General features: G+C 39.6%; 2 protein-coding genes across 3 annotated transcripts in view; one reads left to right on the forward strand and one right to left on the reverse strand.

Annotated features, from left to right (window-relative positions):
- The window catches only part of pkn1a (protein kinase N1a), a 66934-nt gene extending 59958 nt beyond the window's left edge, over window positions 1-6976 (reverse strand). Inside the window, 1 exon segment of the mRNA XM_034687601.1 lies at window positions 6068-6976. Coding sequence (XP_034543492.1) covers window positions 6068-6088 — 21 coding nt within the window. The 5' untranslated portion in view covers window positions 6089-6976.
- Window positions 6977-9766: 2790 nt separating this feature from the next.
- On the forward strand, window positions 9767-14276 carry c7h19orf67 (chromosome 7 C19orf67 homolog). Of its 2 annotated transcripts, none has more exons than XM_034688159.1 (8): window positions 9767-9958; window positions 10131-10302; window positions 11466-11569; window positions 11752-11896; window positions 12052-12152; window positions 13059-13292; window positions 13395-13547; window positions 13680-14276. In XM_034688159.1, exons 2-8 carry the CDS (start codon window positions 10195-10197, stop codon window positions 13810-13812), a joined length of 978 nt encoding a protein of 325 aa, XP_034544050.1. In that variant the 5' UTR covers window positions 9767-9958; window positions 10131-10194; the 3' UTR covers window positions 13813-14276. The 2 variants fall into 2 exon arrangements, with proteins under 2 accessions (XP_034544050.1, XP_034544049.1); XM_034688158.1 differs by having other exon boundaries at window positions 9771-9958; window positions 11466-11664.
- Window positions 14277-14904: the final 628 nt, after the last annotated feature.

Genomic DNA, 14904 nt, shown 5'->3' on the forward strand with positions numbered 1-14904 from the left:
TGATTTGTCTTCACAGCACAGACCAGACTGGGCAGCCGGGCGGGTGGATGGGCTTGGTGAGGGTGTGGTCACCACCATGCTGTGGTCAGGATGAGGAAAATGAACTCAGAGTGAACTGAATGTGATCTGGGCTGCTGGTGTCAGACAATACAAGCTATTGTACTGCTGCGGCTGTGGAGCCTCATCATCAGCATAATGCCCTTTAGACCTCCCCTTCCACCCTCTCCCCAACAGCGGGCCCAAGCAAAGCCCAACTTACAACTGAACTGCTCCCATCAAAGTGACAAAGATTCAGCGATGGCAGTAAATCAAAAGAGGAAGATGTTTCAAAAAGCAGACATCTATAAATATGTTGGCAAACTTCCTATCAACAACAATACTTTGTGGTGGGCATTTCAATCGCACCATAGGGTTCATGCAGAAGCTTTAAAGTTCATCTCTGCAGAAGGAGCACGCCCAACTGTCAAAGTTATAGTTTACTAGTTACTAAGTTATAGACAGACACAGTCAAGACTGGCTGGGTGAAAAGTGAGGAGCATTTGGCTACATAGCATATAATTCCCTCAGGAGCTGGTGGAGGCCAAAAGCAGAGTTCAAAGTAGAACTACAATTGAGAAATCCCTAAGCTTTCGTGTGTAAGAATCTTAACCAGTGAACATCGTCACACCAGCATCCCTAGTCGGTGCCAAAATTTCTAGTCTATTAAACGAGGAATTCATATTTTTATTATTGTAAATCCCAAATGCCTGTCATATGTTGTGTCTAAATTGTAGCACAACACCCTGCCACTAGCCGAGGTTGTAGCTCCAGCTAATGGCTACAGCCTTAATGCTATACTACCTGCACGTCGTATACACATGCAAATAAAAACAGATGACAGATGGCAACTTGTTAAGCGGCCAGGTTTGTTAGTAGTTTGATCTGCAGAATGGGGATACCGTCATTTGTAGGCTGTGTCTGTTCAAACTGGCATATAACCACTTTACGGGAGCAATGTGTAACCAGCACAGGCATTTGGACGCTGATCTGCAAAGAGGACCAAAAGATGGTGGTGCTAGCTCTGCTAATGTTAGCTACACTGAGTAAACCAATTTGACATTGTTTACTCAAAGACTCTGTGATCCTGTGTTTAGCTATGTGAAACAAATTGTGTTTATTTTGCAATTTCATTTGAAGGACTGGGAATTTTGGATACTTTTCCAGAAGGCTTAAATACAATTCTAAACATTGAAAATTTTTGCCAATTACCGCTGAATTTGTAATGCTTCACATCAAGGCCTGCTAAGGAGACGTCTTGGAGCTTCTTCCTCAAAAACCCATATTGTATTCCAAAAAAAAAATCTCTGTATTCTCTGTTTTATACTACTGTACTGATATCAATGCCAACACAGTCGTCACTGGATAAGAGCCTCTCAGCACTGATCTAGATTACGACTGCATGGGACACAGACAAGCGACTGTAATGTGGACACCATAAGACACCACATGGAGACAATGAATAGAGACCATCAGAGGACAGAATCCCCACTGTATCCAACACTTACATGCAACATAGACTGTTTCAACACTAGCTGCTGTGTGGAGAGAGCATGAGAATCCGACACTCTGAGGGATTGTGAAAAGTAATCATGTCCCATGTCTTCGTTTTGGTGTTGAACTTTGCTGGAAAGTCAGAGGGTGGTATTCTCATTGAATTCACTGTGTTCAGTAGTTTTAAGAGAAAATTGTATACTGGGATATGGTTTTACGCAGTAAGAGCAAAAAATTCCTGAAGGTTCCCACAACATGAAGGGCAGTCAGTTTGGAGGTTATGATCATGTGTTTAAAGCTTAAACATATCATTATTCATGTGAGTAACCAAATCGCATGGTAAACAGAGCATAGTCCTTTTAGACCACATTGTTTTATCAAACTGAGATGCCTGACAGGACCATGAATGAGAATATTTGCTCTCTAGCTCTCACAGTCTCTAGTTGCTCAACTGTTCCTGGATGCATTATAGTGGATTCTGTCTGCCTACATGGCCACAGGGCAGCACTAAGAAAAGCCGACTTTGTGCACATAGCTGTCTCCTTACGTCATGCTGAGGCTTATGGGAAGCACTCCTATGCATTCCCTTGAGTGTCTGACTCTGTATGTGCGTGTCAGTTGTTATATCAGTGCTTTTGTGAGACTGTGTGTTTCTCTCTTTGAACAGGAGCATTTGTAGCCAAGAACGTTTTGTGAATCCCCTGGAGTGTGCCTCGGTTGTCTTGTGAACATTCACTGGGTAAAACTTGTGGGAGAACTGAGAACCACACACAGCACTCCCAGTATACTGTACAGTCAGTGACATGACACAAAGGCTCCTCACAGGAGCTTTAAAGTCTGACTGAGAAATTTTGGAGTCGATGCTTTTGGCTGTTCCTCAGCATGACAATGTGAAGTCTGAATTTAGAAATGGACAACTAGTTCCTCAAGTCTTTACTGAGCTTGCTTACATATAAGGACACACTTTTCAAGGCCACACTGTAAGTTTGTGAGGCATAACACACATTCAAGGAAATATCTAGCCGTCAGTTGTTATTACTATACAATAGACTATTAACTACATTAGACTAGATAAGAGAACTTGACCTTTCTTTTAACTATTCAGCTTGAGAAGAAAGTATTCCCTGACCCCACCTGTTGACTAATTCATAAAGTCTTAAAATAACTAATATTAACTATGACAACTTAACTAAAAGTATAGTCAAATTCAGCTCATGCTTTAATTCTTTGTTGTCATAAAGAAAAATAGTAGTTTCCAGTGTCCTCCACCCAGCAGGGACTAAAAGCAACGCACCATTCTTGTAAAAAATCAAAGGGAGACCTCAAACTCCAACATCTCCATCTTTACCTCCAGCCTTTCTCTCCATCGTTAACTCACATTGGTCATTCTTCTTAGATTTCCATGAGCCTCCTAAAGACTTAAAGGTACAGTGTGTAGAATTTAGCGTCATTTAGCAGAACAAACTTGGTAGAAATTGAACAAAATATTCAGAAGTGGGTTTAAATTAGTGCATACTCACCTGAATATAAAAATAGTTTTGTTTTTTGTTAACTTAGAATGAGCCCTTTATATCTGCAAAGAGCGGAGGCTGCCATCTTGCATCATTGTGTTTCTACAGCAGCACAAAATGGACAAACTAGTAACATACATGATTTTATAATCCGTGAGTGGCCAAGCAAAATGCACCAATGATGAAGAATAAGAGAGTGGTTGTTTCAAAAGAATTCAAGTTTTTGATGGTACAATCTTGACAAATAGAGGATCATATCCATCATGCATCACAGGAGCTTCTTGTCCTTAAAGGCCACCATCACTTCCCTGACAGGAGGAGTGAGCAGGGGAGCGTTTCAATCTAGGATCTGAATGTTATCGCTAAATACTCCCTTTTCTACACGCTGTACCTTTAACCAAAACAAATAGAAACAGCAACCTACGTAAAATAAGACAAACTACCGCCAAGCATGTTTGTCTTATTGCGTCTGCTTCGTTTTTAGGAGGCATGGCCAGGTTTAGCTCTGTCGTTTACGTTCAGATTTTCATACCCTGGCTGTTTCTTCTTTGAGGATTTCTCACACTGAGCAAGATTAAAACAGCACACTTCTACATCTGTTCAGAAACTAAGCTGCCTGGGATACATAAAGACAGCAAAGCTAGAATTAAACATGGCTGAAGTGGTACACTAACTCACTACAAAGCTCCTAACAGCAGTCATGATGACACGCTGCACTTAGGCGGCATAACTAAACCCTGACTGTGGCTCGTTTTACTACCACCACACTGGAATTTTTATGGTTTTTCAGAAGCAAATTATAGAGGGAAAGGAGCTGATAAAGGAACAGACAGTGGAGAGGTTATCAGTATGTACACAGACAATTACAGATATATGTTTAATGATTGACAAATTAAAACCCATTATTTTGACCTAAACTGTTGAATTTTATGCTGGTACTGAACAGACCAAAGACCAAACCATAGCTGTCTTCACTTAGAATTAAGGATTTGATTTAGTCCTGAGGTTCAAAGAGGAGCAAATACGGTAGACTGAGCAACACATAGACTGAAAGTTACATCATCAGGCAACTCTCCTCTAAATCCCATGAGAACATGCATTCTCAAGTGTTCCTGTATCACAAAAGAAACATACATCAATCACTCAACAGCACCCAGGGCTTGTGTATAATGTGATGTCAGAAAGGCTAAAAGTGGTTGAAAAGTTGATGGATGGGAAGCGGACAAACCAGAATTAAGAAGTGTTCAGTCAGCATTTTAGGACATCAGAGAGTTTGACACACACCATGAATAACACTGGTTGTGACCAAGCGGCAACCCCCAGCCATGAGAATTGAAGCCAATGCGGAAGTGTTAAAAACTGCAGTTTCTCGAGTGTCCCCTTGGGGCTTGTGCCTGAAGTACCGGAAACCACATTCACACCGATTATGAAAAGCCAATCTTTACAGCAGAAATAAACACGTTTACAGCCTGGTACAAAAAATGTGTGTCGTCTGAATAGCTCATTTCTCAATTGGCACACCATTTTTTTTATAACAGCAGTTTTGAAGATATTAAGATTATCAGTTTTCCATTATTAGAGGCAAAGCTGACTTGATTGACAGGCGGGAACACTGTAGCTGTTGGCGAGGAGGCTAAAGTCCCTCTTCTTCACTTCACACTAACTCGGCAGACGTTAGGTTGAGTTCAGCATTTCCAATATGGCACCCACCGACGATTGGCTTCAAAACAGTGCTTCAGAAACAGATGGGTAACTTCACTGATAATACATCCATTATTTATACAGTCTATGGTTGTGACTGATGTTTTCAGCAAACATCATTACAACCAGCCAATTTTTACTCTTATGATCCGAGTGGGCTTCAAACTGACACTGCAATCGTTGCACTTCTTGCATATTTCAGTTGATAGGTCGCCTCCTGTTTCACTGCCTTCCATATCTGCTGAGTGATATCAGAGTTTCACTGCAAAAATGAATGTTTGATAGCAGGATAGCAAGAAAACAAACAGGTAAGGCACATAGACCTGCATGAACACACTGTGTTCTGTGTGCAGCTCCACGTGTCCATGATAAAAGACACAAGGCACTCCCTTAGACTGCAATGTCACTTAGTGTCAATCTTTATTCTTACAGTGGCTCATTAAGTTGTAGTGCTTATTTTAAACTCTGTCATAAGAATTTTAAAGTTCATGTCTGGTAGATGGTTTACTTGATAGTGTCTCTGTGAGTTCTTCAGTGGAAATCAAAGATCACTAGACCTTTTTGCCTGGAAATATCATGGCTGTTTAACCTTTAACACAACTACAGCATACCCTTGATAAAGCTAAGTGAGCTGTTCTTCTGTTTACCTATGTACTCAACAACCATCCAAAGGAATGATGTTTGTAAAGTGTGTTGTTTTACAACAAACAACCACTATTGTGCCTTTCTCTCTCCACACAAACACCTTAGAGGCACACAGCTACAACTGGACCAAGAGACATCATGGTAAAAACAAGGCAGTGCAACACCTGATGGTTAGTGAGCTCTCTGCACAAATGACCTCTCCAAAAACCCTCATACATTATTAATGAGAGACAAACTATCTGTTTCCAATTCACCTGAGAGGTTGCTGTCCCTCACAGTGGTGTCCCCTGGGGTCACTCCAGCAAATGAGAAATATTTTGACCACCCAAGTTAGATGCATAAATTAGCAAACCATGTATCCAACAATTGCGCTTATACTATTTTTGTTAGATTTAGCTATTTTTCTGTTTTGGGGCCAATCCGAGGGGCCTTCAGTTGAATACAGACTGATGAAGAAACATGAATCAAATGGTTTTGTTTTTTTTTCAGATACAGCTTCCAGTTTTGTCCATACATACGGCCAAGCACATTTATTTATACAAGTATTAAATATAAAGTCCAAAAACAACATTTTGGTTTGGTTTGACATAAATTGGAAGTCAGATAACCAACAGGAGACCTGATCAACACACAATAGACGATGCCAACAGGTTGCAGGATATCTATATTTATCAACTTACTTGAATAGAGTCGTTCGCCATCGTTGTCCCTGTTGCTCCTCTCTAAGTGAGTTTGCAGTTTCACGGACGACCTGGGCACATGTGGGATTTGTACAGCACGTCAGCTTACAGTCTCCTTTTTCCCAAGACAATGAATAAAATGAATTCACGGAAAATGACAGGCAATTGTGCTGTGAGGCTTCTCTCTACTTTATACAAACAGTCTGTACTGACACAAAGGCAAACAGTCAAGAGGTAATCCGCATTGTTGGCTTGCCTGGCCGCGCCTGAACTGATCCTCCTGTGCGTTAAACCGCTGCTGCTGGCCCTCAACTCAACACCAAATAAAGATGCGTTCACTGTCCGTTCGTTTTTAGAGGAATTCAAAGATAAGAGTGTTCAAACAAAAATGTTCCGCTCCAAAGTCATTGTTCATCTGATTCTTTGACTGCTTGCCATTCAACAGCTAGCAAGAGCCCCATAAAATCCACAGGCAGCGCTGCTCCGTCATGTCCTTATGAACCCGAGTCACATCCACAGACAACATAAAACGTCAGAGCCTCTTATTCGTCTCCTTTTCTCTTTTTCTTTTCCCCGGCAACGTCTGTGAGACATGAACACGCCTCAGTCTCTTGTGTGCATCACATGCCACACACAAAAAAGAGCCGCTTGTCAGTCCCTCACAAGCCGCTCACACAGCCAAAGACCAGGGACAAAAGAAGGCTGATTTCCACTGAAACATACCGTGAACGGAAGTCAAAAACACTCAAAAGAAGACCGCTCCTCGCTGCAGTACATGGGGTGGGTGAGGACACCATCTCATTACATTCAAACAGCGGGTCACTGAAGGCAGAGGAGCACACATACACCACTTGTACGCTACACTCTGCCCCCGCGGGCTCCCGACGTGCAAGCAGTGCCGCCCGGCCGTTCATTGGTCCAGGGGAGGGCGGCGGGAGCGCGCCCGGATGTGTCACGTGACTCGCACCAGCAAGCTTTGTCAACTGTAACTTTTAATGAACCAACTGTTGATATGTTAATGCAGCAGTAAGGGAGAAAGTTATAATTTGTTTTGGTACATGCCAACGCTATGACACTAATAGTGAAAGTCGGGGTAGATAAGCAAGGCAAGGCAAGGCAGCTTTATTTGTATAGCGCATTTCATACATTAGGGCAACTCAATGCGCTTTACATTAAAAGCATTGGAAACATTCAGACAGGCATAAAAGAACATAATTAAAATGACAAATATAATAAAACAGAAAAGAAAAGGAATATTAGAAATATATTAAAATTACATTAAAATTTTAATTTAAAGTGAGTTAAAATAAACTAAGATAGGAAGGCAGTGGCCAATAAAAAAGTCTTAATCTTTGATTTAAAAGAGGTGAGAGTTGGAGCGGACCTACAGCTTACATGGAGTGTGTTCCAGATATATGACTAAACGCTACTCCACCATGTTTCGTTCTGACTCTAGAGACTGAAAGCAGTACCTGATGACCTCAGAGGTCAAGGTGGTTCATACAGTAGTAGCAGATCAGCAATTTTTTTTTAGCCTAAACCATTCAGTGCTTTATAAACTATCAGCAGGATTTTAAAGTCTATTCTCTGACAGACAGGAAGCCAGTGTAGAGATCTAAGAACTGGAGTGACGTGATCTACTTTTTTGGTCCTTGTTAGGACTCGAGCAGCAGCATTCTGTATGAGCTGCAGTCGTCTGATGGACTGATGGTCTGATGGTCCTGTAAAGACCCCGTTCCAGTAGTCTAGTCTGCTAAAGATAAATGCATGGACACGTTTTTCTGCATCCTGCTGAGACATAAGTTCTTTAATTCTTGATATATTCTTAAGGTAATAATAGGTAAAAGTTAAAAGTAATATCAGCCCATTTATTTAAAGTCCAGTCACTGATGCTCATTAGTAAAATAACAAAAAGACAAGCATAAAGGGATGCTTGTGTGAGTGGGTGTTTTTTTTTTCTTTTGTACATTTGATAGAGAAGCTGAACTGAATAATGTTTGCTTAACTGTTTTGCATGATGGAAATAAGCCAGCAGAGACATAGAAAAGCCAGGGAGCCATGTGTAACCTTTAGGGCTCCAGGATTGACAATACTATGCATGCTGTAAATATTTGCACTGGCAGAAACGCTGACTTACTCACGGTTAGAATTGTCACCTTTGAGGATAAAATCAACAAATCTTCAAGTACACACATTTATAGATGTTAAATGTTGGGATGGTTATCAGTGGTGGACAGTAACAAAATGTACTTGGGTACTTAAGTACATTTTTAAAATATCTGTACTTTAGTTGAGTATTATTTTTTGGGAAACTTATTACTTTTACTCCACTACATTCAGAAGACAATTATTGTACTTTTTACTCTACTACATTTCTATCAGTGCTCTAGTTACTCATTACTTTTGCTTTGACGTCAGCTCATGAATTTCCTTCTCTTTTCTGAAATCTGATCCCAAAGACAGTATAATATATATGTTTGTGTAGTTCTGTTTGTCTCAGTGGTTTTCGTCGTACCTGTATATCGTGTGTCTCCACGGTTGAACATGGAGTAAACACAGCAAATTTCACTCAGATCAGGCCATTCATGTAGAGGTGGTAATGATGGCTATAATTCTCCACTTGAGCACCCTTCTGCCATATCTTCAGCCTGTGTTAGAGGTTTTTGAAATGAGGAATGATACGTATCGTTTGAAATGTTCTCCCTGTTTCCCACTCTGCCCAAACATACAAACATTCACTGTCCAACTTGAGAAAGCGTGTTGAGCTACGTAACGTTTGTTTCATTCCAGATAAATATTTCAAACTAAGTTGTCTGTGCTTAGAGTAACTTAGTTGCTGTTTATCTTTCCATGGTTTAGTTTTTAGAGATTTCAAGTAATGGTTTCTAAATAAACATAGTGTAAAAGAATGTTCTATAATGAACTCTTGCCTGCATTTATGTATTGTGAAAATACAACTTTTTGATATATTCAAAAAAATCTTTGAATACTTCAGTATTTTTAAAAGCAAGTACTTCAGTACTTTAACTCAAGTAATAATTTAACAGAGCAACTTTCACTTGTATTGGAGTAATATTTGACCTGGAGGATGTATACTTTGACTTAAGTAATGAAGCTGTGTTCTTTTTCCAGCACTGATGATTATGCTGGTTAACCCTCCTGTTATGTTGCGGGTCAAATTGACCCTTTTTAAAGTTTATTTTAGGCAATATGCCTTCCAAACCAGCTAAAAGCAGCATTAAAATCTGGGCAGCATGTGACAGGAGAGGAGTCGTGCTAATTTATCAACATCACTTCATAAAAAAAGGAAAAATCAAAAATTTAAATAAAATAAACAAAAATCCATGTTATGTAAAACTTTTGTATTTATATTTAGGTCTTTCCAATGTATATTAAAAAAAAGTTTGAACATGAATTTTAATGAAAAACATGTGAATTATCCTCATTGAACCATGATCTGTGAGAATTAAAGAACACCAATGGACTAAATCTTGATCTAAATGGTTATTAATGGAGTTAAAAATTAGATTAAAAAAAAAACTATATTGGGATTTTTTTGGTTACTGACACTTTTGGATAACTGAATATGCCCGGGGTCAAACTGACCCAGGAACTTTATTGCTGTTCCAGAGAAACGAACATAACAGGAGGGTTAATGAAAGAGTTGGATTTCTGACCTCTCAGAAAGTTTGATTTTCTCCCCGGAGACCTTGAATGCATCATCAAGAAGGCCCTGACTACCGACAGAAGTCACAATTAGCGTAACAGCAAGCTAACACATTAGTTAGCCTCTTAATTATTAAAAACCTAAAGTTCAGTACTATTTATGTCAAACACGATGCCACACCAAACAGTTCGGTGAAATAACTTGGTCGAAAACGCAAGTATTCGGTAATTATCTTTTTGACCAAAACCTTGATGTGTTTTTTGGCACCAAGACTTTGGGCTAGTAATGCTTACATTAACAGTAACTGTGGGGAACATTTGAGTTATACAAGCTAGCAGGCTTCATTTCACACAGTGTATGACAATTCTACAATAATCTGTAATATATCTTTTGCAGGTTTCTCAAGGAAAGAAACACGTGTTCAAAACAGAAACCATGATAGATATCGAAGTTCAGGTTGATGTCCAACTCGCCTCAGATCATCAAAAATATGCGGGCCAGCAGGAGGACATGTGTGGGGAGAAGGAGTCCGACTGTACGGAGAGCCTTCATCATCCCGCACAAAAAGGTGAATAACTGAGCTCTACAGGCTCGGAAATCACTCAAATCTGACTTGAAACAGTGATCATTCAATTTTAAGAAACATCCACCATTAGTGAGACGTGATAAAGTGTGACGTCTTTCATTATAACCATCACAGAACCCTGACTCTCTTAGAAATTATACTGTGGATGTCGTATTTAATGGTATTTGAAAATGGGAAGAGTGAAGTATTCAAAAGCTGGACTGGTTATGTAAATGTTATGCAAAATTGTCTAGTCACAATAAGCATCTGAGAAACACAAGAGGTCTTCATAGTAAAAGCACGTCATTTATGTGAAGATGGCTTTCAATTTAGATATCAAGAACATCATTATTCCTTTTCAGTTTATACATTTTGGATAAAACATTCTTCCAAGACACTTCAAATGGCTAATTTGTTAATATTAGTAATACATTTTAGATTTCCAAAATTAAATTCATTTTTGATAACCAAAATGTAACTTTATATATCCAAAATACATTGCAACTAGAAAAAATGTAATTTCTGATATTCACATTTGGTGTTATGGCTAAAATGTAAAATAAAATGCAATTTGAGGGGCGCTGGTGGCCTAGCGGTCTAAGCGCCCCACATACAGAGGCTTTAGTCCTCATCGCAGGGGTCGCCAGCTCGATTCCCGGCTGGTCAACCATTTCCTGCATGTCTTCCCCTGCTCTCTATTCCCCACATTTCCTGTCTCTCTTCACTGTCCTATCAAATAAAGGCAAAAAGGCCCAAAAATATAACTTTAAAAAAAAATGTAATTTGAGACATCTACTAGAAATATGACTGGAAATAATTAATTGCGGCTACTCATTTTGTCAAGGAAGAGGTAAATTACAGTTATCTTTATTATGAATCCAACGCAATGTTAGAACATCCACTCCTACTATAAGGTTTGAAAGATATCTTGACTTTAATTTTGACTTTGAAAAACAAATTTTTAGATATCCTGAATTAGAACTTGTGCTTGTAAGAAACATTATTGTAAATATCTTTAATTACTAATGAGGATAATGTTTTGACCAGGAGAAATGCCAAGTTCAGATAGGATGTGTTTTGATTAAATATTAAAAGGCTTTACATATGTGTTTAAGGTAATATTCTTACTGCCACTATGATTAAAAGTAATACCACGTGTGTTGTAGAGGAGAGGGACGCACTGCTGTTATTGGCTGATGTTGCTCTGCTGCCCCACCGTGGTGATGACGTGCCCTGCAGCCATGACAATGAGGCCTGTTGCTGTTTGGAGGTCAGAAACCTTGAGAGGAGCCTGCAGTCCATGCAGCTGCAGCTCCAGTTCCTCTTGAGTAAAGCTGATTGCTTTCTCAACTGCCTGGTCAATGGGTACAATGCTGGATACTCAATTTGCACCAATGTCACCTGTGTGTAACTGTTGCTTTAGGGTTTGTGTTTTTCTGTTGGATTTTACAGACAAGTTGATCAAACCAGTAAGGCTCCTGCGGAGGAAGTGCAGCGTTTTCTCTACACTTGTCAGCCATACTTCAACCATGTGGAATCCACAACTAGGAGCACTATGTCCCTTCACAAACATCTGCCCTTTGACATCTATGCCAGGGTAAATGGCTTTTCTTTTGAGGAAGGAGAAAGTGAAGCATTTGTGTGCGTTTTACTTTGCTGCTTCAAAACCATTTACAGGAAGGGATATTCAGTATGCTGTATTTAACGGCTACAAGTAGACTATAAACTTCTGTTTTGTGTGTGCGTGTGCAGCTGTTGGACTTCTCTCAGCAGCTGTGTGACAGGCTGGAGCAGCTGGTGTTGACCATTGCCAGCTACAATCTTGTCTGCTTGGATGAGGCCAATCCTGACAGGTACACAAACTCACACACACACAAACACACACATTCATGATTCGAAATTTCTGAAACAATCTTCTAATTTTTTTTAAATCCCATGGTAATAATAAGTCATGTGGTGGGGGGAGGGGGTTAATACATTGGACTTGGGTTAAACAGTTGAGTCACATGGGATTCTTGTTTGATTTTTGTCAAAATAACTTTCTTTTAACTCTTCAAATTGGGAAAATACCCTTTGAAATGGCTTTTTGAGATATAGAGACATCTGCATATCACACGAGGAAGCCAAAAGTAGTTCCAAAAACCTGTTCATACTTTAAATTGCTTTATTACCTGGATTTTAATCACCAAGTAGTATGTGTCTGCAGACTCAGATTCAGGACCCCATTTCTGGGACGGCAATTCTAAGACCCTTATGTTTGCGACAGCATCACTTAGTTCCTGCCAAGGAGCACTTTTCTAGTGTGTTCTTTAAGCATTTTTAGTGTCTAACTGAAAGCCAACCCTTACCTTAACCTTGACCATAACTGTCACAACAAAACACAGGCACAAGAAATGCAGTTCCAGAATTATGGTGCTGAAACTGCAGCCTCCAGCTCTGCAGACATACTATTCCATTATCATCTGGCTGTGTGAAATATTTGATTCTGATTGGTCAAAATCTCTTGACAACAGTAATTAACAGTTTTCACATTAGGGTCTTTTATCACCTTGTTGGTATTCTACTTTGCATGACCACAGGCTAACTATACATGAACTCTTATGCAGTTCCGACATGATAATTTACCATGAATACATTAAATGACCTATTGTAATGCTTCTTGTTATTATTTTCCCACTGGTTAAATCCTGTGACTGTCGCTGTCATAACAACCTAGTCTCTTCTTCCGTCTTCACCTCTCTCTACCTCCTGTCTCTCAGTGTTTCTCACTTCTGCATCGGACAGAGTCAGCTTGGTCAGCTAAGGCTGACTGTGTTCCTCTACTGTAAGCTGACGCCGTACATGTCCAAGGTAAACACCGGCCTGTACAAACGCATGCGCTGGAATGTGGAAAGACTCAGAGAAGACGTGATGCAACTCCAACAAGAAGCAGCAGATGATACAAGTGGAGAGAGAGAGGACAGAGAGCAAGAGACAGTTGGTGACACAGAGTAGTGAGTTGCCTTCTGTTTCTACTAGTCATTTTAAGATGATTTTTAACATATGATTTTACTTTGTTAAATATTGCTGATTTTAACACCTAGTGTTTGCCATAGTTACTTCCTATGCTGCGAGGATACTCCTAACCCACACAATACAGCTGCCAGGGAAGGTCATGGTGTCTCCGACAGTGACGTTGTGAGGATGTGGTCCATCGGTCAGTGGGTGCAGGTGAACCCTGACCCCAGCACACAGGACATTTTCGACTGGTACTCTAATTTACAGTCTACATTTCTTTGCTTTTACATGTCAAAAGAGTTAAAAAAAAAAAAAGTCCCTAAGTGCTGATTACCACAGCAACTTTTTGACTCATGCTTATGATTTGTTTTTGTTTGATTCAGGATCTTGTGTGACGTTCCTCAGGGCTCCTATCACAGGCTGTTGTATTTTGGCAGTGAAGAGCCGTTGAGCTGCATTGCTACAGATCACCTGCACAAGCTGCTGAAGTCACACCTCGATACTGGACTGATTTAGATCAGTCAGTACGAGATGGAAGCGTCCTCAAGCTCACTACAAGTTTTTCTGTTTATGTGAGATGGTAAGCTTGAACATCTGCTTTTCGGATGCTAGGACATAAATGCTCGAGCCGGATTTACAAGCATGTCAGGTCTGTAAATTATGACAGTGCTGTGGCGCATTTAGGAGCTACTGGGTTGTCCCCATTAAAAGTTGATAGAGCCTGTGTTGTCCTTACATTTTGTGACCAGGGTTGTTTCTGAAAAGTTGTGTTCGTTGTGACAAGTGTTTCACTAATACTGGCTGCACATTTTTATGTCACTTTATTGTGTTCAGAGTGTTGTTGTTGTGAGTTTTAAAACAGTTTTATATAAGTTTGTAAATATTTTATTTTTCTACAGTTTGCAATTTTAAGAGCATGTTGTGTTGTAAAAAAGAAAGTTGAGAAGTGTTATTAAAAAAAACGTTTTATTTACACAAAACATTGCATTGAATAATTACACACAATCACAGATTTTTGTCTTTCAAAATTCTGAATACATAAACATTTTTACATTTTCAAAACAAGCTGCCATGAGAGTGAGTGCACGTTTTCTTCATTTTGCAGGCCTCACTTTATTTTTAATAAATTAAAATCCAAAATGTGAGAATTGAAAATGATGTCCCATTCTGCCCACAAGTACTTCTGTCTGCTGATTTCAGTTTGACATTGACACAATTCAGCTACTCAATCTTTTTGACTGGGCATTAAGTGAAAGAAAAAGGCATTTAACTTAAATCAAAGAGTAAGATCTTACATTTACAACCCACACCCTTCACATTCTGCAATAAAAATCTATATATGACTCTGTAAGGGTTTACCATACTTCTAAATCTCTAAAGTACAAAATTAAAGTGGGGATTCCCTTCATTACAGTGAGCAGTCCTTTGAATCAGAATAACAAAAAAAACAAGATGACACGTGTAAAGAGCACATTTCAAAAGTCCAGCTTTGACAAAAATAGCTGGAAGCAAATGTCTTCCTGCCTGGAGAGTCACAGAATACAGATGTGTAGAAGCATTAACACCTGGTTGCTCCTTAGCTGCTACACAGAGGCTTTGTTAAAACTG

This window comes from Notolabrus celidotus, chromosome 7 (assembly GCF_009762535.1).
Source record: "Notolabrus celidotus isolate fNotCel1 chromosome 7, fNotCel1.pri, whole genome shotgun sequence".
Lineage (NCBI taxonomy): Eukaryota > Metazoa > Chordata > Actinopteri > Labriformes > Labridae > Notolabrus > Notolabrus celidotus.

Excerpts from the sequence above, each read along its gene's own strand:
- c7h19orf67 (XM_034688158.1), top strand. The coding sequence starts at position 10,170 with ATGATAGATATCGAAGTTCAGGTTGATGTCCAACTCGCCTCAGATCAT. Across the intron at positions 11,897-12,051 it reads CCTTTGACATCTATGCCAGG|CTGTTGGACTTCTCTCAGCA; the intron begins GTAAATGGCTTT and ends GTGCGTGTGCAG. Across the intron at positions 13,293-13,394 it reads ACAGTTGGTGACACAGAGTA|TTACTTCCTATGCTGCGAGG; the intron begins GTGAGTTGCCTT and ends TGTTTGCCATAG.